General features: G+C 41.7%; 1 protein-coding gene across 3 annotated transcripts in view; it reads left to right on the top strand.

Annotated features, from left to right (window-relative positions):
* The window catches only part of GALNT13 (polypeptide N-acetylgalactosaminyltransferase 13), a 113248-nt gene that overhangs the window by 5983 nt on the left and 82541 nt on the right, over positions 1–24724 (top strand). For all 3 annotated transcript variants that reach the window (XM_065841362.2, XM_071810651.1, XM_071810652.1), the window contains exons 2-3: positions 3186–3270; positions 4665–4916. In XM_065841362.2, coding sequence (XP_065697434.1) covers positions 4775–4916 — 142 coding nt within the window. In that variant the 5' untranslated portion in view covers positions 3186–3270; positions 4665–4774. The remainder of the gene's footprint in view (positions 1–3185; positions 3271–4664; positions 4917–24724) is intronic.

Raw genomic sequence — 24724 nt, 5'->3', positions numbered from 1 at the left:
AAGGAGGTGTGGCGTTCCTGCTCGCATCTCCTGCAATACCCGGTAGATTAAATTGCGTTTTTCTCAGGCCCGGCTCCTGTAGGCACTTCATTAAGCTTTTAGAGCTGACATTAAGATCAATGTTGACTTGAAAAGTAGCGTTTAGCTCTGTTTTAGAGAAACTGACTGGTTTATTTTGAAACAAGTACTTTCATAATAATAATGTTTTGCAGTTTGTATCTTTTAGAATCTAAACATCCGGAGTCGTCAGTCAGTTTTGTTCTTGGGGGAGAGTCTGTGGCCAACAGAAGGTGCTTTGCACAAGTTGCAGTCTTGCAGGTTTGGTAGATGAGGCTGAGATCAGAGTAGTTGTGATGTTAATTTGGAAGATGTGGTCACAGTTCTAAGGTGTAGATGGGCTCTGGGACTCTAACTGTGCTTCTGTAGTAAATCGGTAAAAGTGCTGAGTGATAAATTAAGCAATTCTTCTGTTTTTTTTTTTTGGTGTAACTTTGGTAAACAGTTTATTTCTGTCTTGCCCAGGGATTAGGACACTTAATACGTGCTGGCTCTTAAGAGTGGCAACAGATTAAGGGGCCATTCAAGGATGTGCTGATACTAATTTACAGAAACTGGCTGTTTGAAGAGGTGTGGAGATAGAATTTGATTATGTTTCCTCTGGACGGGGGTTTTTTTGCCTGTGGTGCTTGAAGCGCTGCTGTGTTGGACCTTCTCTTACCCCCACGTTGCTGTAGTTTACGGCTCTTAAGCCCACAGCAGAGCCTGAAATTGCCAAAATTCTCCCCGACAAAGTGTAAAGACTAAAAAGCAGCTGGAGGAAACCACTGGTCTGTGAAACAGGTGGATGCTGTCTCTCTGGTGTAAGCGCTGGGGAGCATCTCCAGGGTGGGGTGGGATGGGTGCTGGTCCTGCCAGAGCGGCGTTGGAGGGGAACGATGGCTTTGTGGTGTCCCAGCAAGTGAGACCTGAGGGCTGGACCCTTTTCAGCACCACAAGGGAAATACTGGCTCAAGAATTCGGGCTTTTGTTGAATCGATGCGCTAACCTGGGCTACGTGTCAGGTTGGACTCCAGGAACATCATTGGGGAGCAAAAACTCTGTGCTCTACAGAGGGGATAATACATATATAGATATTTATCACACAGAGATGTTGTTAAAGTGAATTGAAAGCTTTTGAGGCAACTGGATAGAGCAGTGATGAGTGCCATGGCTTGGAGCCCCTGAGAAAATTAAATATTGTTCATTCTAGGCATGGATTGAGGGGTATAGAATAAACAGGGCGCGGGGCTGTGTGGTGAGTCGCAATAAGAAATCCTGAACAACCGCTTCCTTTTCCCCAGTAAAATGCCGAGTGCTCTGCGGAGGGGCTGGTGTATTTTTAGTGCGTGAGAAAGGCAGGGCCAGGTTTTGCAGCTATCTTTAATTCTGCCTGTTCTTCAGAGCTGGGATTTGCAACCTCCATAACATTCTCTTACCACAGCACTTTATTGTGGCAATTTTAGGAAAGGCTGGCAATGCAGATGATTTCTAAATTTGCATACTGTTTTCTATTACAATCCCCTGGTTTTATTGCTTGTAACACTGCCAAACTGCAGGGTGTTTTTGGGGCAGGAATTTCCCTTGCTTTGTTGCCACTGGTTCCTATTTTTTAAATTTGCTTTATTCTTAAAGTGGTAGCTCCAAAGCCCAGTATATTTATCACAGGACGGTTTGGGTTGAAGGGACGGTCCCAGTGCCCCCCCTGCCATGAGCAGGGACATCTTCACCAGCTCAGGTTGCTCAGAGCCCCGTCCAGCCTGGCCTGGGATGTCCCAGGGATGGTTCATCCACCACCTCTCTGGGAACCTGGGCCAGGCTCTCACCACCCTCAGGGCAACACAGTACCTGCTGGTGCGTTTTCTCTGGGCAATGAAATACTTTATTGAGTTTCTTCTTTCTAAAAAGTTAGTTGTAGGGGGTGCGGAGCAGGAGGCTTGGCTCTTTGCCATGAGTAGTCCTCACATTTATAGCAGAGCAGCCCAGGGGTGGGTTAATGGTTGGAGCTTGAAGGCAAAGGCACTTTGCTGTGTCTCGTCCCTGCAGTGAGATGCTGGGTGTATAGGGGTGGGTTTTCCATCGTTGCTGCTGACTGACTCCCAGCCTGTTGCACCCCCTGTATTCAAACACTGCGGCTTCGGCGTGTGTGATCTGTTTAAAAACTGCGTGGCGTTGGGAATAGGGGTTTTCTGTGACTGTGCCCCTTCTGAGGTTTGCTGGCTCCCATTAAAACCAGAACTGCTGAAGGGAAGATATTTCCTGTGCGTTGTGAAGAGCCTGGGGAGGCAGCGCCTTTGTGTCCCAGCTGGTGCTGGACAAATCCTCTTCCGCTCAGCACCACAAGAGCCCATTCCACCCACTTTGGCTCCCTTCTCTTTTTTCCTAATCAAGATCTCTGTTATCTCTTTTTTCTTTGTAATTTCCTATAATTAAACTGTTCCATTGACTAACATATAAATGAGTTGTGCTAACCTGAGCCAAGGATTCCTGAGCCCTTGACATTTTAAATCAACTGACTGTAAATCACTTCTGCAAGAAAAAGAGCTACAGGTTGCGTTTATATATAAGACAGATGGAAAAAATTATTAATGATTACATAGTAAAATAGCACTTCAAGAATAATTTGAAAAACTGTTTAAATCATTCCATCTCTCCCATCTTATTGGTTCAAATGCACTGTAGTTAAATTGTAATATACATTTATTTTATTTAGGGACTATATAAGATGGAGATGACTGGTTTTCACCTGCTGTTTGAAGGAGGAGATAGACTGGAGGGATTGCTGGGTTCTCATGTCCCCGTGTGCCACCGCAGTTCATGTCCCAGTGTGTTCCTTGGGGACACCGCGTTGGGAGGGACAGAAATCGGTGTCACTCCAAAGCGCCATTGCCGGTTGAGGTGATGTGCAGGAGTGTGACGATGCTGGGAAAGCTGGGCCAGCAGCGACTTAAACCAGGAAAACTACTGCTTGTGATACCGCTGAGGGTTTTTCAGAACTCAGATAAAAAAGCAGGATGTATAAAGTTAATTAAGATAGGCAGGTTAAAATGTGGACAAAATGTATGCGCACTTTTTTTTTTTTTAAATGTAAGAAATGTCTTCATGTACTAGAAAAGACAGTCAGGACGTTTTTCTGTTTTGTTTTCTAGGCGCTTGGGAGGTTTTGCGGTTCAGTGTTCGGGGCCATGGCCGAAGCGAAGCTCCCAACCTGCACGTGGGACACGGCCCATAGCGGTGAGTGTCAGCTTTAAATCACACAGAATCACACAGATTGGACTGGGTTGGAAAAGACCTCGGAGCTCATCCAGTCCAAGCCTTGGTCCAACTCCAGTCCATTGACCAGATCATGGCACTCAGTGCCATGGCCAATCTCAGTTTACAAACCTCCAGGGCCGGTGAGTCCAGCACCTCCCTGGGCAGCCATTCCAATGCTGACCACTCTCTCTGCACAGAATTGCTTTCTAATCTCCAGCCTCAATTTCCCCTGGCAGAGTTGAAGCCCATGCCCCCTTGTCCTGTTGCTGACTGCCTGGGAGAAGAGCCCAATCCTCCCTGGCTAGAACTGCCCTTCAGGTGGTTCTAGAGAGTGCTGAGCTCACCTCTAAGCCTCCTCTGCTCCAGACTGAACAAGCCCAGCTCCCTCAGCCTCTCCCCTTAGGGCTTGTGCTCAAGTCCCTTCCCCAGTGTTGTTGCTCTTCTCTGGACCCGCTCAAATAGCCTCATCCAACTTGCAAATCTGCCTTAGACTTATGCTTGTGCTTATTTCTTGGTGACCCAACTTAACGTTGCAGGCAGGGCTCCAAATATGTAGGTGGTGAGTGAGGCGTAATTGCGCAAGGCGGTAGTGAGGTGGTGCTCACAATTGTTCCGCCAGGTAAGAGTTAATCGCTTTTAGTGCTCAGAGGCTGTATTTAAAATAGTGTTACAAACATATTGGGTGAGGAAAATGAACATTTCAGTTTTGCTCTTTGCGCTCCTCTGTCTAATGTTCAATAAAATGGTGAATATCAGAATAGTCTGTTAGCGTTGCTTTGTCTTTTTGTGTAATCTTTATGGAAATTTGTTACTTTGCATGAAAGAGAGAAATATATATGTATATATATATTTATTATATGTGTTTCTAGATAAAGGGAAGTAAAATGGTGAATCTCAGAATAATCTGTTAGCGTTGCTTTGTCTTTTTGTGTAATCTTTATGCAAATTTGTTACCTTGCATGAAAGGGATAAATATATATGCGTGTATATATTATATGTGTTTCTAAATGGAGGGGAGTTATGTGGACATGCGCAAGTCAAAATGGTTGGTATTTGTAGAAGGATGCTAGAAAACAGAAAATTCCAGCATATATGGGAAGAAACAGATGCTTTAACCATCTCCACCCTGCATTGTGTGTATATATATGTATTATATGTGTTTCTAAATCAAGGGAAGTTGTGTAGAGTGTCCATGACATGCGTGAGTCAAAATGGTTGGTATTGGTAGAAGGATGGTAGAAAACAGAGAATTCCAGCAGATATGGGAAGGAACAGATGCTTTAACCCTCTCCACCCTGCACTTTGCTCTACGTTTTTCAGTCCCATCTGTGTATTTGTTCATGTATCTAATCCATACGTCTCTTTGCCGGCAGTGGGATGCTCGTCCCTGCTCCCCCGTGGGGCTGCACCCGCGGGGCCGTGACCCAGCTCGGCCGGTGCTGCCTGTTCCCGGGGGGGACGGACAGACAGACAGACGCCAGCGATGAGGAGGTTCCTCTACTGCAAGGTGGTCCTGGCCACTTCCCTCGTCTGGGTGCTCGTCGACGTCTTCTTGCTGCTCTACTTCAGCGAGTGCAATAAATGTGACGACAAGAAGGAGCGGTCCCTGCTGCCTGCGCTCCGGGGTGAGTGCCTGCTTGGAGTATTTGACTCCATGTATCTGTCTCTCTGCTTTCTAAATCATTTTTCCAGCTCAAACAGACAAAATACCAGGATCTGAAGTGCTTTGCTTCCATAGCGTTTTAGTGGTTTCTGAATTAGTTTAAGTCTTTAGTGTTTGAGCTTTGCCTGTTTTCCTCGGTGAAACTAAGATAAAATGTCTCTGATACGTGGAAGAGAAAACCAAAGTAAATATCTTAAGAACCATTGTTATCAGAAGTCGTTTAACCTACAAGAGAATTGATGCTGTTTTTTTCATTGGTGAAAGATCCCTGTAAGCTTGCTTCTAAACTCTGCCTGAAACTATCATTATGAAAGATGCTTTGGTTCCTTCTATCGCATGAAAACATGAGGATCAAGTCTCCAATGCAGATGGAGCAGAGAGTCTCATCTTGCTCCAAATATTTTTAGTGATGTCATTTACTAAAGGGAAGTTCATGGAAACTGAACCTTGATGGACCCTACGAGTTTTCACGTTCATTATTGCTCATTTCCAGAGCAACCGCAGTGATTTAGTGCTTGCAATGAACCTGACGTGACTGTAGGAACTGTAACGTGGGCTCCCGAACGCAGTTCAGACTATAAAAATAAGTGAATCTATGGGAAATTCACAAGAGGAAGAAATATTTATGAAATACAGGTGTTTGTAAATTAACATCCTATTCTTAAGAAGTTCAGGTTCAGCATATGGGAGGAGGAGGAGCCTTTGAATCTCTAATAGGATTGAAACAAGATTAATTACAACTAGTGCAGCTGCTTTTGTAATGTGTTTGGTGTTGACAAGAGACAAGAATTGTGTCTGAGGCTGTTCCTCTCATCATAAATACATAAATACATTGAAGTGCCCATCCCGAGGTGGATTTACCCTCAGGATAAGTCCTTGTCATCCCTCTAAAAGCACTTTGGGGTTCTGGTTCGCTTGAGTTGATCATTTTGCAATAATTCAAAATGAAAATACCATTCAGCGCTGGGTTTGTGACCTGGTAGTCCTCGCTCAGATTGTATTTGGGACACTCCGCTTTGACCTTCCAATCATAGGAAGAGCTACATGATGATAAAAATTGAAAGAACGATTCGGTTGTTTTTCCAAACAAAAATGCTGTTTGTTGCTACGGGTTTTTTCCCCCCTGTTTAACTGAATTACTGTGTTTTTAAACAAATATTAGGCAAGAATCTGGCATGTGGTGGATAAAACAACCCGTTTTACCTACACAGCTGCAGAAGAATGATCACAGACTGGTTTTGAAATGTGCCTCGGAGTTTTCTCAGGATTGATTACACCTTGTGAAATGTCTTCAATCCGTTGTGTTTTTTTGCAGTGTAATGGGGTAATTTGTAAAGAATGATAGACTTTATTTAAACAACTCTGGAGTCAGTCCAGGCTGAAAAGAAACCCCAAACCATAAGCGCGCGTCCCTGCTACCACGACTCATGTTTAAATGGAAATGTCTGCAACTCGCCAGGATGAAATCCCCTTTTTGACACATTTTTGGTAGCACAATACCATGCGCTACTGACCTTTATTTTGACACGCTCTGCTGCCTGAACTACTCGAGATGACTTATTCTTTCTTTACATGTAACTTATTGAATTTCACATGCTGTGTGTGTGCTGAAGAGCCGAGGTTTCCGCTCAGAAGCTCTAAGAGCAGCGCTGCTGCTGCTTGCTCTTCATTTTCAGAACCCACCTATTGAAAACGTGACATTATTTCTACTTGAAAGCCTGACAAAAGCAATACTGAGTGTGTTACAACTGTGCATGTTCTGCTGTGATCCTGGAAGAATATTTGATTATCATGTACTTTAATAATTCTGTATAAAGTGTGCGTTGTGTGGGCACACTAGCGCAGCTCTATTGGAAACTGATTGCTTGGCTTTTTGGTGGGATTACTGAAATTCCAGATGGCTTCTGCCACAAAGGAACATACTGAGGAAAAGCAGAGTTAATCTACTTTATCCATAAGTTCTTGATTTCTTTTTTAAAAGGGGAAGATAAAATAAAGCAACACTCTTAAGTTTAAAAACACGTACTTTGCTGGTACCTCTACTCTGCTTGGTGACATTAAATTACAGCAATTCCTGTGAACAAGAATCACTGCACATTCTCATCTAAAGGATTTTGGTTTTAGGAAAACATTACTCACTGAACAAAGACTTGCGTAAATAATTGCAACAAACCCACTTCTTATTGTGAGTTGTAACTGAAGTTTTGGTAACTTAGCAGGTAGTTTGTGGGGTTTTGTGTTGGTGTATCCACTGACTTTAAATACTCTACAGGCTGTTCCAAATGGGTGTTTGTGCTCTGGAGTGAAACTGGTATTCCAGTCCACTACATTATTTCTGCTGAATTATGTGTGTTCTGGTGGAATAATTAGAGCAATTTTTTAATCGTTATCTTCCCATCCAGCAGTTTACGGAAGCCAGGAGCTGTTAAGTTGAAATGGAGCTGCTTTTTTGCTGTAAAGTACCTACCTGGGTGCCATCACCTTTGTCTTGTTAATAGCGTGCTTGTCAGGCTCTGAATACCTCTAATTGAGAAATGCAGATTAATTGTGAGCAGAAAAAGTGACATAATTACAGTATTTCCATAAGGAAAGCCACAGCAAGAATCAATATACTAATAGAAATTTGAATGGGACGTGGCAATCCAGCGTTTGAAGTCACTTAATCCGTCACCCCCGTCATTAATTAGGAAGATTTTGCTGGTACAGAATGAGGTGTTTAGAGGCGAAAGAGATAAATGTGCTGTAATTGTGTTGTAATTATTGCGAATGAGATGACTGGGCAGCTCTGCGTCCCCATCCAAAGGGTCGGGTTGTGCCTCTGCTCCTTTCTCCTGAGGTTTTGGTGCAGTGTGAACGCTCCTTGGGTGCCCGACATAGGGTTCTTGGGTGGTAAATGCTGAGGAGGTGACAGAGGGTTATTTCCCAGGACATGCATCAAACGGACTCTTGGGAAGCTCCTCCCAGAGCCATCAATAACACAGAAGCAGCATCGTGGTCCCATCGTGTTCCCAGAGGGGCAGCGAGCTGCACAAAACCTGGAAACCCAGGTTTTACCTCCAATTTCAGGAGGTTGGGAGCAGGTCTGACCATGCCTGAAGAGCTATAAGAGAGAGGGAGGTTTTGTGGAGAGCATCATGTTGAGTGGGAGCTGGATCTGACTCTTCCCCAAACAGAAACGAGAGAGGGCTTGTGCTGTCTCATGTTCTTGTGTGGCTTCCAGTGAAGTTGTGCAACGTGGTCACGTTCAGTGCCAGGGTTAATGGCAACTCAGTTCAGATCTTTCTCAAGGAAAGGTCTGTTGTGTTTGTGCGATTTCTTGTTTTTTCTTCCCTGTAAGGTGTGTGCGTGGGAATGTATCTGGTCTTACTCAAAGTACATCTTATTTAAAGTACCGAATGAGCAGAATAGCAGATAAGCAGAAAGACAATTGCCTGAGGAAGGGAAGCAGAAGCATTTTCTTTAATGCACAATTTACTCAGCACGCTGAGCTTACAGTGAAGGAGACATTTAAACCATACTGGAACGCTATTCAGTTCCAAGGTGTGAGATTAAAAGGTGCCTTGTGATGAAGGTATGGAAGAAGGTACAGTACATAAAAGCTGGAGCCACAGTCCTTTTATGTGAAAGGTGACTTTAGTGTTTTCTTTATTGGTCTTATGGCAAATTCGTGAAAATGTTCTTATTAACTCTGAAATTCTAGTTGTCTGGACACACAAATGAAGTGCTCTTCAACACATAATGGATACATAACTCTAAATAGCTGGGAGAAGGGTTTTACACCCCGAAACAAATCCATAAATGGTGTATCTAATATTACCAGAGCTGTAGATATTTGCTGTGTACGTAATAATAAAGCCAGCTGCCACCAGGGGTGTCATAATGTGTCTAATAAGGTGACCTGAGCAGTGCAAGAGCAGCACTTCTTTGGAAAAGGACTTTACTGCAGAAAAATTGCTAATCTCTAATTTCAACTTCAAGTATAATATGTTAGTTAAATGTAGTATTCGCCATTTGGAAAGCTGTCTTTGGAGACTGTTGTTTTGGGCAGTTTTCTGTCCAGATTAAGATTAAAATATGTAGTGAGTTCAGGGGAAGGAAAACGTTGCTTTCCAAATGACAAACTGGGGAGCAAGTGCCATGAACGAAACAGTGATTGTGAAGAAAGTGCGATTAATTAAAGCAAATGTATGTGAGCAATGAGATGAAATTGTAATAGTGAGCGTTTGTCTTTGCAACGTGAATAATGCTTTTAGTGCAGCTCTGCAATGTCAGTGTATGTTTTAGACTTTCACGAAGTGCTGACAAATCTCTAACGTTATTTTGGCGTCTAATGCTTCCATGCGGATTTATTTTCTGTGTTAATTGTGTTCTCAAGTGCTGCAAAAAGTCTTTGTCATAAAACCAGTAGAAATTGTTAAAATGATATTTTGAAGAAAACTGGGTAGAAGAGGATGGTTCGTTTATTCAAATCTGATAATGTATTTATGTATTTTTTTTAAAGAGAGAAGCTGTGTGTTATGATCATATAAAGCAAGTGAATGAAACACTTGGCCGCTGTGATAAAAGTTTGGGGTTACGGCCAAGTTTAGAAAAGAAGGCGTTAATTTGGGTAGTTTCCATGGTAACGTGTTTCTCTCTCAGAGGACTGTATGCATTGCACTGTCTGCAGTAACAATAGCAGCAAATATTTTTAATAGCACACCATAAAGATTTAATAGATGGATGGATGAGTGTGTACGTTGCACTGAAATCTTGTCACCAATTTGTTGACAAATAAAATCTCAAAGTGCTGATTTGGGTGTTGTGACAGCACATTAAGGTTATTTGTGGGTCTTCATCACCCAGTTCAAGAAAAGAGCTTTTCTGAAGCTTGTGGAAGTGTCGACAGATACCAGATAACAAGAGGTGATTCCCGAGGTCTCTTGGTGCCGCGTATGATGGTCACGGCTGCAAAGTTGTGCTGCCCCTGGTGCTGCTCTTGGAAGGACCGGCAGGATTAGAAAAAAAGAGAAATGTGTATTTCTTGTGCCAGAACCAGAAAATTGCTGCTGCTTCTGGTGCTCAGAAATACGGGGGCTCGTCAGAAATAAATATGGGGACTTGGCCTCAGTTTAAACAAACAAAAAACCAAAACGAACGAAACCCCAAACCAAAACCAACCAACCTAAACCCAACCAATTAAAAAAAACCCAAACCAAACCCCAAACAATTAAAAAAAACCAGAACCCAACCAATTAAAAGAAAACAAGTCCAACCCAACCAAAACCCAAACAATTAAAAAAAACTAAAACCAACCCAATTGATTAAAAACAAACAAAACCAACCCAACCAAAACCCAACCAATTAAAAAAAAACCCCAAACCAACCCCAACCAAAACCCAACCAATTAAAAAAAACCAAAACCAACCCAATTGATTAAAAAAAATCAAAACCAACCCAACCAAAACCCAACCAATTAAAAAAGAAAACAAAACCAACCCCAACCAAAACCCAACCAATTAAAAAAAACCCAAAACCAACCCAACCAAAACCCAACCAATTAAAAAAAAAGAACCAAAACTCAACCCAACCAAAACCCAACCAATTAAAAAAAACTCAAAACCAACCCAACCAAAACCCAACCAATTAAAAAAACCGAAAACCTACCCAACCAATTAAAAAAAACCCAAACCCACCCCAACCAAAACCCAGGGTTGTTTGATCAAGTTGTTTTATTATACGTGATGATCCCAACAGACAGAAAATGTCCTTGGCTGTCACATGATACTTTGCCATAGAAGCAGAGTATGAAGGGAACGATGTTGTCCCGAATCCGTGAGCTCTCGTGGAAATCTGATTGCACCAAGTACAATTTTCGCATTTTTGTTGCTTTCCTAATGGTTTTTGTACAGATCGGGTTTATCTCAAGGTATATTCTTGAAAGTATTTGATGTAAAAATTCATAATCTCTCAGGTTTTTTCATTGAGTGAACTTGTACAGTGCATATATGCTGTGTGTATATATATAATCTAGATGTACCATACACTATCCAGTGTCACATGTATATACTCACCATGTAGACATGTTTAAGCTCTAGAAGTTGTTCTGGTCCATTGAAGGACTGTGGTTCAGAAACCAATACGGAAATCTTGGAGCTGCTATTGAGGAAAACTTTGAGTTATTTACACATGCTTTGCTTGTTCTATTAAGTAGATACAATTAAAAATTCAAGTTTTTGCGTATTTCAGCATTTTTGCGCATCACCCACTCCTGCCGTAGCATCTTAAATGCGTCCAGTTTTCTGAGCTGGGTTGTGATTGGAGTTGGTGAACAAATATCCATGGGAGTTGTTCGGGGGACATTGAGAGCTGCAGTTGTACCTTGTTGACGGCAAACACAGGAATATTGGGAGGTGGCAGAAGCGCTTTCCATCTGTAGTAACTGACAGAAAACTGACACGGGAGTGACATGATTGGAAGGATGTTCTCCCCGGCTGCCAGCAGCTGGGGAACTGCATGTCGAGGGTTTAGATTGCGGGGTGACAATGAAACCCTGGCAATGAAACCTCCTCTCCCCTCCACTTTCCCCTTTTGCCCCTCCGTCTCCCTCCTTCCCACTCAGGACAGGCGATCGGGAGGGAAAGAAGGACAGAGAGAAGAGAGTTGGAAAAATTAACAGTGTTTTATTAATGCTACTAATAAGAATAGAGAAAATAATACAAAATAACACACAAAACCAATCTTGAAAGTCTCAGCAACTGCAGAGCCGGCACCCAAAGTCCTGGACTGGACTCTGCAGCCAACCGGAGCTGGATTCAGTCTCTCACTGGCCTCAGTTCGCAGGGACGACTCGCAAGTTCCTCTCCTAATGTCGGCCATAAGGAAAAAGGGACGAGATCCTCATGATCTCCCACTTTTCTATGAAGTATTCACGTGAATGGGATGTTATACACAATTGGTCAGTTTCTCGGTCACCAGTTTCTTGTCCCTCTTGCGAGATGTCCATCCATGCTTATTGATAACTTCACATTCTATTGCTATGTTCACCAAAACATGTGTCTGGTTCTCCAGGAAAATGCAGCTCATATGAAGCTTTAGCTGACAGGCAAATTCACTACAAGAGAAACTTGGTTTTTAACAAAACCAGGGCACTGCAGAACTGCACTTTAGAGCCTCCTGGAAACTCGCGCTTGTCAGTCCCTGAATTACTTGTTAAAATGGGAATTTTTTTTACATTTCTTTTTCTCTTGATACATTAAAGGGTTTATAATGATGCTTTTTAGCTTTTTGGTTGACATGTTGAAAGTAAATTGTTAGTGTGAAAAGCTTGCGTGGGTCCGTATCCTAGAGGTATGAATAAAATGTTGTTAATTTTACACAACATTTCAGATTTTAATTGAGAAAGCAATAAACCATTGGTTTTTGGGGGGATTGGTTATTTTTGCTATTTCTCTTGAATATTCCCCACTTTTTTGAAGTGCAAGCACTGCGTCACATTGACGATGTTATCCCTGGTACCCAAGTAACTTCCAGGTGTCCTTATAAAGTCTATTTGGATTTTTGGAGTGCCCTGGGTATGAGAGCACTGCCCTGGTTCATCTGAACCTCATCGGCTTATCGGGCTGCACCATTCCTTATTCCTTTCAATTTACCTCACTCTTCTCCTGTGTTTTCAGTTAAGTTTTCTATGCTTTTGTTTCATTGCTTTCATTTGTCACAGCAAATCTCGTGAATGATGTGTAGACATAGATATGTCTTGATGTTTGGGGCTGCACAGGTTTAACAAATGTATGTATTTTCCCATTAACAGCTTAAATTTTAATGTCTCTTAGTACAAGAGAATAGTAGTTTCCGTCTAAATTGGTGATGATTTGCTTACTCTGGTAGACTGATAAATATTAGTGGTTTTAATGATGTAGGTACAATATAGAGTTTTAAGTACAAAACCCATTGACCTGTAAAAAGCCAAAAATACTTAAAGGGAAATGATGGTTGAATGTGCAAGGCAGGAAAATGGATCATTTCTAGAATCTTTAGAGATGTCATTTGGGAGGCTGCAGGTTTGAAATGAAGATGCGATGCTGTACCAGGGGCTTGATCTTGCATGATAACCAATAGTTTTCTCCAGAACAGTTATTTTGATGGCAAGGTCTGTAAACTGCAAGGCAGAACAAGGTAGCCGCTCTTTCAGCTGTGTTGAGAAATGTCAAGTCATCCTTATGAGGATTAACGGCAACCCGGAATGTGGAAGATCAGCTTTCCTTTGGAAGGGCAGGATGCGCTTTTTGGCTGCTTCGAAGGCTTTTAGGTTTTCTAGTTTATTTTTTTGCATTCAGCAGATGGATCTTAAGATTACTGGGAATTCTCAGGTGTTATCTTTGCTTTTGGCAAAGCCCCTGTCCCCATTTGGACCCACTTGCTTGCACAATTTCTTGACAATCGGCACCTTGGGAGAAAATAGTTCTGTGAAAACTAGAAAAATTTAATGGAAACCTCATGTACTTCTGCCATCAGAAGCTTTTACAATGGATATTATCTAAAAAATATGACTCCTTTCTTGCTATTGATGCCACGTTTCCAGACCGCTAATGAAACTCCATTATTTCAGGAAAAGTCTGCAAATTAGGGTCAGTGTGCACGAGGCTGTTTGTGAGAATTGAGCCCTGTAAGGGGAGCCCAGGCTGCCTCCGGCCCCTCCGAACCCCATGGTAAATAAGCTTTAAATCGTTCTATAACGATTCGAGTCTCTTCCTTACTGCTTGAAACTTGAACGCAGCAGAGTTTTTCATCTTGAGTTCTGTAGAGGTTGTAAGAAATACAACGAAACACTGGGGAAATCAGAATTAGGGAGAAGACGTACAGAATAATGAGCGATGCGCCGAGTCGGATGCTGCAACTTCGCTGTTTTGCAGAAAAGGGGTTTTTTCTGCCAGCTATAAGCCACTGTTTTTATGACTAGTATTTTTTCTGGCAAGGAATTTTGGGGAAACTTTTGAAATAAATAGTAATGGGTTCTATCAGTAATAAATACTTTAAGATTGTGTTTGTCAGTGTTAGCGCAGAGTAGAAGTTGAATAATAATAAGAAATCATAATATCTATTGTAAAGCAGTGATTGTTTCTCCATCCGGATGCCATCCTTTGAGATGGTTTAATAGATGTCACGCGGAGCATCCGTGTCTGTGTAATGAAAGTTTGCAGCTACACATGTTCTCCAGGGCCTTGATTGCCAAACCTGACAAGCTAAAATGAGCTTTCATTTGCATAATAAAGACTGAAGAATCGGAGTGAAATTCATTCCAATGTCGTCCTCCTTGTCCTTGGGATCCTACTCTGTATTAAAGCAAATAAGCAACCACCAAACCGGGTTCTTAATGTTGAATTGCCGCACAGAAAAACATATTTATGTGAGTTAAATTAATATGATTTGGTATTTTGTGCCCTTTTTGATACGTCAACTGCTGGTGGCAGAAAGGTGTCGTTTACCTTTAGTATGGGCTAAAAAGGCCGTATTGTCTAATGAAATGTCGGAGGCGTTTCAAGACTGAGTTGTGTGGCCCTGGTGTGATGGTGCATGACAGCGAATTTCTGCACCCCGGTGGTGGGACTTGACCCCCAATATTCAATTGCGTTCTGAAGAGCTAAAAGCTTCCCCAAGGCTAAACAGTACCGGAAAACATAGAACAGTTAATCCATGTATTCAAACTGTTTAAAAACTACCTGCAAATGTACAGAAAAGTATTTTTTTTCATTGATTAATATACATACGCATAAAACTGTTAATGCAAATACTCAGCCCCAGTTCATACCTTAGAGTCTTTTTGCATGTTTTCTTTTAAATTTACAGTTATTTTTTCCCCTTTAAAAAGCGGAGTGTGTTAGCAGTGTGTTGCACTCTATTTCACTCTTATCCTACAACCCTGAAAACTGATGTTGTTTTTAACCCCCACGTTGGGGGGATCGGTGGGTTCGGGCTGAACTCAGGTTCATTTTCCCCATGCCCAAAGGAGCTGCTGCCATCAATCAGATCCTGCACATTGCTCTCTTTTCTAACTGTTTTTCTTGGCTTATCTGCGTTTTTTTTTCACTATAAATATTGGCTGGGTTTACTTAAAGCATGATAGAATCTTATAATTTATTTTAATGTGCAAATTTATCTTTTTGCAGTGTATTTTTGTAAATTTACCATTAGGGCTTGATTAAGGTTAGAAATAAATTGGAAGCATTTAACTCCTAAGTTGCTCAGTTTTCTGCACCTACAATGCCGAGTGTACCTGCCCCAAATTGTCTTTCTTTTTCTTCCCTTTTAATTTTGTTTGTTTGTTTTTTCCATGCCATTAAGTTTGTTTTTTCCATGCCATGACGTTTAGTGTTTTGCAATGGACCGTGCTGTGATCTGTCCTGGTGGTGTTTTCTTCTTTCATCAAGAAATAGTACTAATAGTAACACTCACTTTCAAGTTTAGAAACATTTGACCAGCAAAGAAACGTTTTCAAATAAATTAAAATACAGATTTGGTAGGTAAGTCCAGTACAAATGTACAAACTTAAAAATGCAGAGAAGTTAATTTATAAGGCAAGTTTTGCTCATAGGCTTGTAGGAATAAGAATAAAGCTGATGTTTAATTTCTTCTTTCCCCTCTTCAATGAGGTTGTGTCAATCAGTGCAAGTGTGTTAAGTTTCTGTGCACATGGAGCCAGCGCTGTGTTAACACGGTTGGTGTGGTTTCCATTTGCTGTGCTGTTTTACACCAGGGACAGCAATTTAGGACAAGCCGCCCACACATTGCCTGGGACCGCTGGAATTATTCCTGGAAAACTTGGGTTTATCAGTGATTTTTCCTGTGGTTTGCACAGCTTGCTCTTAAACATGAGATAATTTAAAATCTAATCATCCAAAGAGTATTTTTATACGCACAGTACCTAGGTGTGTGCTTTGGCTACAGCACTGAGAGACAGCGAAAGAAAAAACCTGCAAAATTTAGAATTTAGATGAATTTTTAGATGGATTTGAAGAACAGTTGGTCACATTCTGTTGTGAAGGAGTGTGGAGGTGTATATTGTATTTTGTAAAGGAGCGTTCTACAGAATCACAGAATGGACTGGGTTGGAAAAGCCCTCAGAGCTCATCCAGTCCAACCCTTGGTCCAACTCCAGTCCATTACCAGATCATGGCACTCAGTGCCATGGCCAATCTCAGCTTCAAAACATCCAGGGCCGGTGAGTCCAGCACTCCCTGGGCAGCCATTCCAATGCCGACCACTCTCTCTGCACAGAAATGTAAAGATGCATTTATGCTTAGCATGTAATTTTTCCTATTCAAACTGAATTTCTAACTTGTTTCGCCATTGGGCGGCGATGAAATGGTCGAAAACCTGTGAGTTCTCTTTTTTTTAATAACTAATTAAAAGTTGCTGTTTACAAGTATTTGCCAAGCGCGTCAGACAGGTGTGTGGGGGAATTCTCTTTGGACTCTCAATTCAAAAACTTGGATTTTTTTTTCTCTTTCTTTTTGTATGTATAATAAAATTGGATGGAGTCTCCTGAGACTTTCTTCCAAAGAACTGTAGCCATGACTTTGTTTTGAGCTTTAGAGACTTTGGGGTGTTTCCATTTCACTCAGTACATTTGGAGAGGAGCATAATATGTTGGGTTTTTTTGATGGTTGTTTTTTTCCTGATGCAAAACAAAGTAGATTAGATCTCTAATGCATTTTTGTTGAATTTCACTCCTTTTATAAGTGGATTATTTTATGGTGTGCGAAGGTTTGGGTTTTTTGTTCTTTTTAATGAAGTTGAACTGGGCACTTAAAACATTTAAATGTGAGCGTGTGTGCAGTTGGTATAAAAACCGTTACAGTGCAAAGGCTGCATCAGTCTGATATTGCATTGCATTCTTTTTTTAATATGCCAAAAGTAATGATAAAACTTGATTTTATGTTTTTCCCCTCTTAGTTTTAGGCAAAATGGATGACTTTGTTCTAGCATGTCTGGATCTCCTCCTAGGAAATGGCAAAAAAGACCTATTCCACAGAATAATAATTATTAAAGATGTTCTGTGCACCATTTAGGAATATTGTGCCATTGTAAACAGTGAGTTCTTCATCACTTGGTCCTTTAAAAGCCAGAATCCCTCTTAGGACAAAGTGGAATTACCTGGGATAAAAATCCTCTTGTGTGCCGGACAACACATTGATTTGCACCAGCTTGTCGTGGGGAAATAGACATTCATATATTGCTTTAGTGGTTTATTTAATTGTGCTCTTATTCAGTTGATTCAACTTGTTTAATTAATGTACCGTGCGTAAAATAAGTAAATCATCTTTTGAAGTGGTTTACAGGTAGGTGAGTTTTTACTCGGGGTAAATGTACATGGGAGGGAAATGGAGGAATGTATGAATAGCAAATATTGAGAATATTTGTGAAGAGCAAGGAGCGGTTAAAGATAGCAATGAAATAGATGAACGCAGTTTGGTTAGAGTGGGTGGCCCTTGTTTGTCTGGTGATTTGAAGCTGCAGTGGTGGTTGCTTGTCTCTAAACTGCAGGTTTTCGGTGCTCCTCACTTCAGAAGCCCATGGGCTGCTGCTTACATTTGTCAATTTGGTGTTCCCACTAGTATTTTATTTAAGAAACGTCACTTTGCAGTCATGTGGCCTTTAAAGGCCTTGGGTTTTTGCTATTTAACGCTACAGGATCTCCATGGAGGGGGTTCTGTCTTGGCAAAAATGATGAAAAAAACATTTAAATAAAACCCACCCAGGACCCCACCAACCACCCCCAAAATCAACCGAAACATGCACCAAAACCACATAGACCTCCCTAATAAAACATCCTGTGTAATGATTCTGGTGAATTCTGCTGGAAGTGTCACAGGCTCTTGCACAGAGATAATTCCGCTCTCCAGAACGTGCTGAATTACACGAACAACGTTCTTTGTGCAATATTGATATCTGAAAACCAAATAAAACTTGAGTCATAAAAGACTTTATCCATTAAGCGATAAGAGCCCTTTGTAATAAAAACTTGTCAGTCTTCCATGGTTTAGGAATAATTTAACCATGTTAAATTCTCCTGTTTTAGGCTTTATATAGTGGCAATCTCCCTTATTTGCTGCTCCAGGGGAAATAATACGTTTAAATACGGCGTATTGGGACTTGGCACTGGTGGGTTCAGTGGTTGGTTCCACTTTTGATAGTCTTAGAATTTAACTGTATTAAATTATCCTATTTTAAACTCCATAAAATGTCAATTTGCCTCATTTTGCGACTCGGTGGAAGTCATAATTCTGAGTGGGGTGGTTTAGCGGCTGGTACGAGTGGAGCTGCTGGAGGCCAAGAGCTGCGGGTGGCTTTGTGGAGCTGGGACCTTGTTTTGTCACCCACATCGCGGTGGAGTTTGACGGTTCTTCCCCACCAGGACCTGTGTGTGGCCGGTGGGATGGGTCAGGGGACTGATCAGACAATGGTTTGTGTTGAAAGGACCTTCCCAGCTCCCCCAGTGCCCCCCCTGCCATGACAGGGACATCTTCACCAGCTCAGGTTGCTCAGAGCCCCGTCCAGCCTGACCTGGGATGTCTCCAGGGATGGTTCATCCACCACCTCTCTGCCCAACCTGGGCCAGGCTCTCACCACCTTCACGGAAGAGAATTTCTTCTTCATATCTCATCTACATCTCTCCTGGGTCGGTTCAAAGCCACCACCCCTTGTCCCATCACTGGTGTCAGCCCTGGGGTGCTCCAGGGTGAGGGGTTGGGTTGCCTCCTCCTTGGAAAAATGTCAAAGTAACTGCATTGAGCAAAAATGGGGTAGGAAGAGGCTTTTGTTGCCATTTTGTTGATTTGACTACTCAAAGGTCTGTTTCTGATTTGGAGGTTAAAGATCTGTGTCCCCAAGAAATGTTTCATTTGAGCATTTAATATGATTTCCTCAAGGATACTGTGTGGGATGGTATTCATTATTTAGGTATCTGTATAGTCCTGACCATTCGGTACTTTAATTCTTTTTATATGACATAACAAGGCAATGAAATTGAAATATATGCCATGTAAAAAGCTTATTTATATATTGTGTTTGCTATACTTCAATAATCCCTTAGTTCTTTTGTTTTAAGAGTGAGCAGTTAGGTTGTGTTATGGATGCTGAGCTGCAACAATTCACCCTCTGGATGTGGAGGAAAAGGGTGTGGGGGTGTAAATACTCATCCAAAAATAAAGCAGAGGGATAGGTTTTGCTTGGGGTTTTTTTTATTTTTTATTTTGTTCTTGGATTATTATTTTTTAAATTGTGGTATTGAAAATTGCCAGGAAGCTCAGGTATACCTCTAGATAAAATTTTTCTTATAGAAAATGTACCTAGTTTTTCTTATGTGTTACTTTGCCAACTGCTGGTTGTGCCATCTTTAGTGAAATGGTTATGCTTGAAATAATTTCCTTTTGGGAATGTTTGGGGCTTTCTGTAGATACAGAAGATGCTCCGATATTCTGAGGGTGTGCTTAGTAAAAAAAGGACAAAAAAAGAGAAGAAAAAGGAAAAAAACCCGGAGTTTTAAACTACAAATTAGGCAAGGCAGATGCTACAATAGTAAACGCTGTTTATCTTGCAGTGAATTTTGTGATGTGGAGACATGGTAAGTCCCAGAGAAAGAACTACTTCCCCACAGCAGATCATGCATCGCACATTTAACTTCTGAACTAAACTGGGGTATTGTTTCTTAATGCTAGTCCATGGTACGAGGATTAAAAATACAAACCATTAAAATGAACTAAAATGACTCATTCAGTAAGTGTGATGAATGTACATCCTTTCACTTAGAAGTGTAGACAACTAATGTTATAAAACCTTAAATATTGGGTATTTCTGTGTTTCTGCGGGGTTCTTTTGACATCGGAGGGAAAATGGAAGAGGGAAAATGACGAGAAACGAACAGTTTAGAGGTCAAGTAAATGCAAAAGTGGTATGATGAGAAAACAATGAACATCAAAGACTTGAGGACTTCTCTTCCTGAAGGCTGTCAGGTGCTTCTAGTAAACCATGGATAGGTGGCCATTTCTGAAATAACATTTTTAAAAAGCCAGCAATTTTGGGAGTAGGAGTTAATAGCCTATTTCTTTTGTAATACTGTAAGGTATAATTAAAACCTGTTGCCAGAGTGAAAATCTAATTGCTAATGTGAATTATTATACCAAGGTGACCTACAACAAGGGAGAGTATCAGGCATTCAGGGGCAGTTTGGAGCTCCCAACTTTGTATTTTCAGATCCCTACTGCTTTAGAGTCAGAATTGTTAGACCGTAAATGTGGAAAAAGAAGGAAAAATCTTCCTAAATTGTCACATTGCATATGGTTAAAATGACCTCTTGAAGTGGTAGAAATACATAAATGCCACCATCAGTTTTATTTGTAAGTCACAAGCTCCCAAATGCCTGTACACAGGCTTTGTATTAAAAATGCTTTTTCCTTTGAGCTGTCTGTAATTAAGGATGGCATTGATCTACAGGCTGGGTGATGTGCAATCCTTGCCACAACAGCAGGAATTGTAGGTTAGAACAATATGGAGAATTTGGTTCAGTCCTGTCCAATCTGCCACCAGCGAGCTCCACGCCTTGGGGTGCACTTTGGGTGGAAATTTAATGTTCCTTTGGTTGGCTTGTAGGAAAAGTTTAAACTCTTGCAATTATTTGAAGTTGTGGGTGGAATGGTGGCAATGGAAGGGAAACATTTCCATGGGTGTTTCCAGGACAGCTGCTGTGTGCTGATCTCTGTTTGTGAATATAAGAAAACTTCATGTTTCAAACTGCCCAAAACTCCCAGATTTGCAGATTCCTCCGGGGATGCATTGACTGGGTCATTCTTTGCTCATGTTCCAGAATATACGCTTATTCTATAGAGTGCTTGGTCACCCTTATTTTGGAGTGAAATAAATACAGGAAGAAATAGTATCAATAACAAATAAAGTGCAACTCTAGAGCAGCAGAACTGTTGTGACATCTGGCAGCAGCTCAGGAGTTCAGCTGGTTCCCCCTTGTCACCCCTTGGGCTTTGTCTTTATTTGTTAAAACTCAGGTTTTGTGTGTTGGGCTGAAGATTGGAGACCAACACGATCAGTCAGTGTCCATGAGAAGTGTGTGCTGTGATGGAAACCTTCTCCTTTGTTTAGAAAACTCAGGTATTGTGCAGTTATGGATCTATTCCAGGCAAAAGCACAGAGTTGAAATGGGGCAGAACGAGCCCTCTCCGTGGGTCACTTTAAGGTGCTTTTAAGGATGTATTTTGTGAAAGGTTGGTCATGCAAGGCTTTTATTTGCTTGGCTTTAAAACAAGCAAATAGGAGGGATATTGATGTTGTCTTGGCTTATTTGCTCAGTCTGCACCTTCAGAAAGCGCGGCAGACGCAGCGTTTGAAAACACGGGCTTGTGAAAGTAAAACTCGTGTTTTATCCTGCAAACGGAGGGGCCGGTAATGAGATTTTTACCCAAGTGCTTCTGGTAGTTCCCCTGTGATAATCTCGTAATTAATTCCACCTGGTAGAGGGCCGCAATCAGCCGCTCGCCTTCGTTAATTGGTGCTGGGTCGTCTGTCGTGGGTGCAGGTGGAGAGGGATGGGGATGCGCTCCTGTGATCGCTTATGATCCAGTTCTGCGGCACACGGACCTTCTGTTGATCACCCAGGGACTCCTGTGTTTGCTAAATTGTTGTGGGATTAATTATTATAGCCTAATGCAGCCACCAGGTTATGTGGGGAGGAGGCTAAACAAAAAAAAAGGCAATCTTGTAATTTTCTGGCTCACAAATCTGATGTGCGTGTATTACCTGGTACTTTTGTTGCAGTGTAAAAAGGTGGTGGATGCACAGAGCTGTGATGAGTTTATAAGAGAGCAGGCGAATTAATGAGTCTCTTAAAGCTTTGGCTGTTCTGGAGTCCGTTCTTGTGTCCGTCTGTCCATCCTGTCCCCGAGCAAAGAGCATTAGAAGACTGAGATGCCAGGGCAAAGCTTGGGTACCGAATCAGAGTATCCTGTACCCCAGGACAAGTGTTTGCTGGGAGAAGAGGGTGAAACAGTCCTGGTAATTGTGTTTACATCAGCCATATGTTAGTGCCGAGCTGTCTATAGGTACCTGACACGGGAAGGTTGGTGCTGAAGTGATTTCCCAAAGTGACAGCAGATTCTTCTTGTTCTGGGAAGGTGCTTTCTGGAGGACACGGTTGTCCTTTTTCAGATGTTGAAGTGTGGGTCTGCAATGTTGACTTCTTACAGTGCTCAGGTGTTCACGGCTATGAGAGCTGCTCTGGTTGTCGACAGATGGTGGCTTTACTAGTTCTGGCTTAATAGGAATTATAATAGTAAGGAGAGACAGAAGAGGGGGAAGAGACAAAAGTCCTTCTGCCTGGCCAGCTTGGGACATTTGAGTAAACTCAGGAGGCCATCAGGTATATGCAAATGGGATTAATTTAGTTTTATTTTACCTAAAGGAAAAGGTGTACGTCTGTGTGTGTGGTTGCGATTGTGTGGGAGCATCATTCACCTTGTCAGTTTGATGTTCCTGTGGTTTGAGCTGCCTGGAAATGTTCTTGTTGTTCGTGAGGAGCAAAATATTAACCTACTGATTAAACAAATAGTATCCAAATTAATTTAAATTTAGTTTTCAACCTTTGCGTTTTACTTTTGAAATTGCTGTTCTGAAACGTTTGGAAACAAGTCTGCACGGCTCCTTTGTGCTGCAGGAAGAATTCACGGAACCACAGAATCATTTTGGTTGGAAAAGACCCTCAAGATCATCGAGTCCAACCATAACCACCCCTGGGACTGCCCCATGTCCCTGAGAACCTCATCTCTATGTCTTTTAAACACCTGATTCAAGCCTCTTTGTGCTTGATTTCACTGTATCTGCGTGAAAGGCCCCTGGATATCACAGCTTTAATCAGGATTTATTTCCTTGCACTGAAAATGTTTGTTCTTAAAGGGATTATTTCCAGAGAACACAAGTCATTACTCTTTGTTGTGTTAGTTACGTTAGCTGATGGGTTTAAGTTTGACATTTTTTACTCTTTAGACCCTATGCCACGGGCTACCATAATGATGCTGCTAACACATCCGTTAATTTAGCAAATGCTGCACCAAATTCACAGCTCTCTCATCTGTCGCAGCCATAGATAACTGCTGCAACACACACAAGATGTCACGCCCCCACAAAACCTCCCCAGAAGAATAAACATATTTACGTATCCTCTAGATGCAGTCTGTCTGTTTTCCTGCAGACTTCGCTCTGTGCTGCAAATACGTTTCACTGAGTTTTGGAAGCACATGTTTAAAACATAATTAAAACGAGCTTGTATGGCAATTTGCTCTTGTTTGCTTGCCCGCACACGTGCGCACTGACGCTGATTCCTGCGCTGTGAAACCCTCCTTGCTTCTGGGTTCCTTTTGTCTGAGATCTGATCACCTTTGACTACTGGGTTTCTGGTTTTGCGTTTTAAAATGTGTTGGTTTTGACAGCACATTTCATACCTCTTCTGCCTTTCTAGATTAACTTTTGCCACTGTATTCTTTCAAATCTTCTTTGGTTATTCTTTACATATATATTTATAGATGAGGTTCTTAGGGACATAGTTTAGAGGTGGACTCGGCAGTGTTGAGTTAATGGTTGGACTCGATGATCTTAAACCTGTTTCCAAACTGAAACAGTTCTATGACTCTACGATATATGCTCACTTTTTTCTAAACCAGGTTAATGTTCTGTGGAATTTTTGATATTTTAACTCTGTCATCTTAATGTCTCTCATCAGAGGTGTACTATTTTTAATTTTACCTCTCTTCGGTTGTATGTTGTGGAATTTGTAGGTGCCAATTCTTGGCAAAGTGTCCATCCCGGGGACCAAGTGACAAATGGGTACCGCTGCCAATCTGGTCCATCCCTCGGCAACCGCTTTGTTCTTAAGATCTAAATATCACCATCTGATCCTCTAATAAATCTAAGAATTTATTTTTAGTCTTTTCTGCCAGTATAGAAACTTGTATCTTTGTGCACGTTGGAATAAACGCTAAATAGTATTTTGGAAGCCCAGGCTCTGCAGGCTGTGTGGGACCGTCCCTTCCCCGCTCAGGTGTGTGAGGGTTATGTCACCAGCACATTGTAGTTCATTCGTTTGATGCTACTAATAGAGATTTTATACCGAATGAGGAGCGTGTGAGGACTGTGATTTGCATGCAGTAAACTGGCCAAATGGTGAGATTGAAAGACTGTTCTGTTTTGGTTTTTTAGATTGATTCTTTTCCATTCTAGCAGTTATCACATTGTACGGCAGACGTTCCGTGTGTATTTCTCATGTTCTGTACAGACCAGTCTCTTGGCTGGTGTATGCAGGGGGAATTTATGGATTAAATCAGTCACTGATGGTGTGTTACTGTTATGAAAGGGATAATCTGGTCCTTTCTCCTTAGGTAGCTTTTGCTAATAGGATTAAAGGTGCGTGCGTGTGGCCAGAAAGCTGATGTTTCACATTTGATGCAAATAGCGTAACTTGACGCATTTAATGCCTGCAAGTAAGAAAAGCATCTGTGACACCACAGATGTCATTTAAGATGTCACCACCCTTGTCATTTAAGGCCAAATCAGATGTCAACTGATATCAGCTTGGCCCTTAGTGCCCCATTATTAAGTCATGAATGGGAACTGATGGTGAAGTTTGTGACTATGGAGATTTTTCAGGAGGTGTCCTGATGGCCCCCAGGGGCTCCAACAGCCACCTCTGCCGTTCTGAGTCCATTTCAAATTCTGTAGCTCTTTATATTACCG

Source organism: Patagioenas fasciata, chromosome 7, assembly GCF_037038585.1.
Source record: "Patagioenas fasciata isolate bPatFas1 chromosome 7, bPatFas1.hap1, whole genome shotgun sequence".
Classification (NCBI taxonomy): Eukaryota; Metazoa; Chordata; class Aves; order Columbiformes; family Columbidae; genus Patagioenas; species Patagioenas fasciata.
Note: the sequence above shows the minus strand (reverse complement) of the source record. Positions and strands in the feature narration are given on the sequence as shown.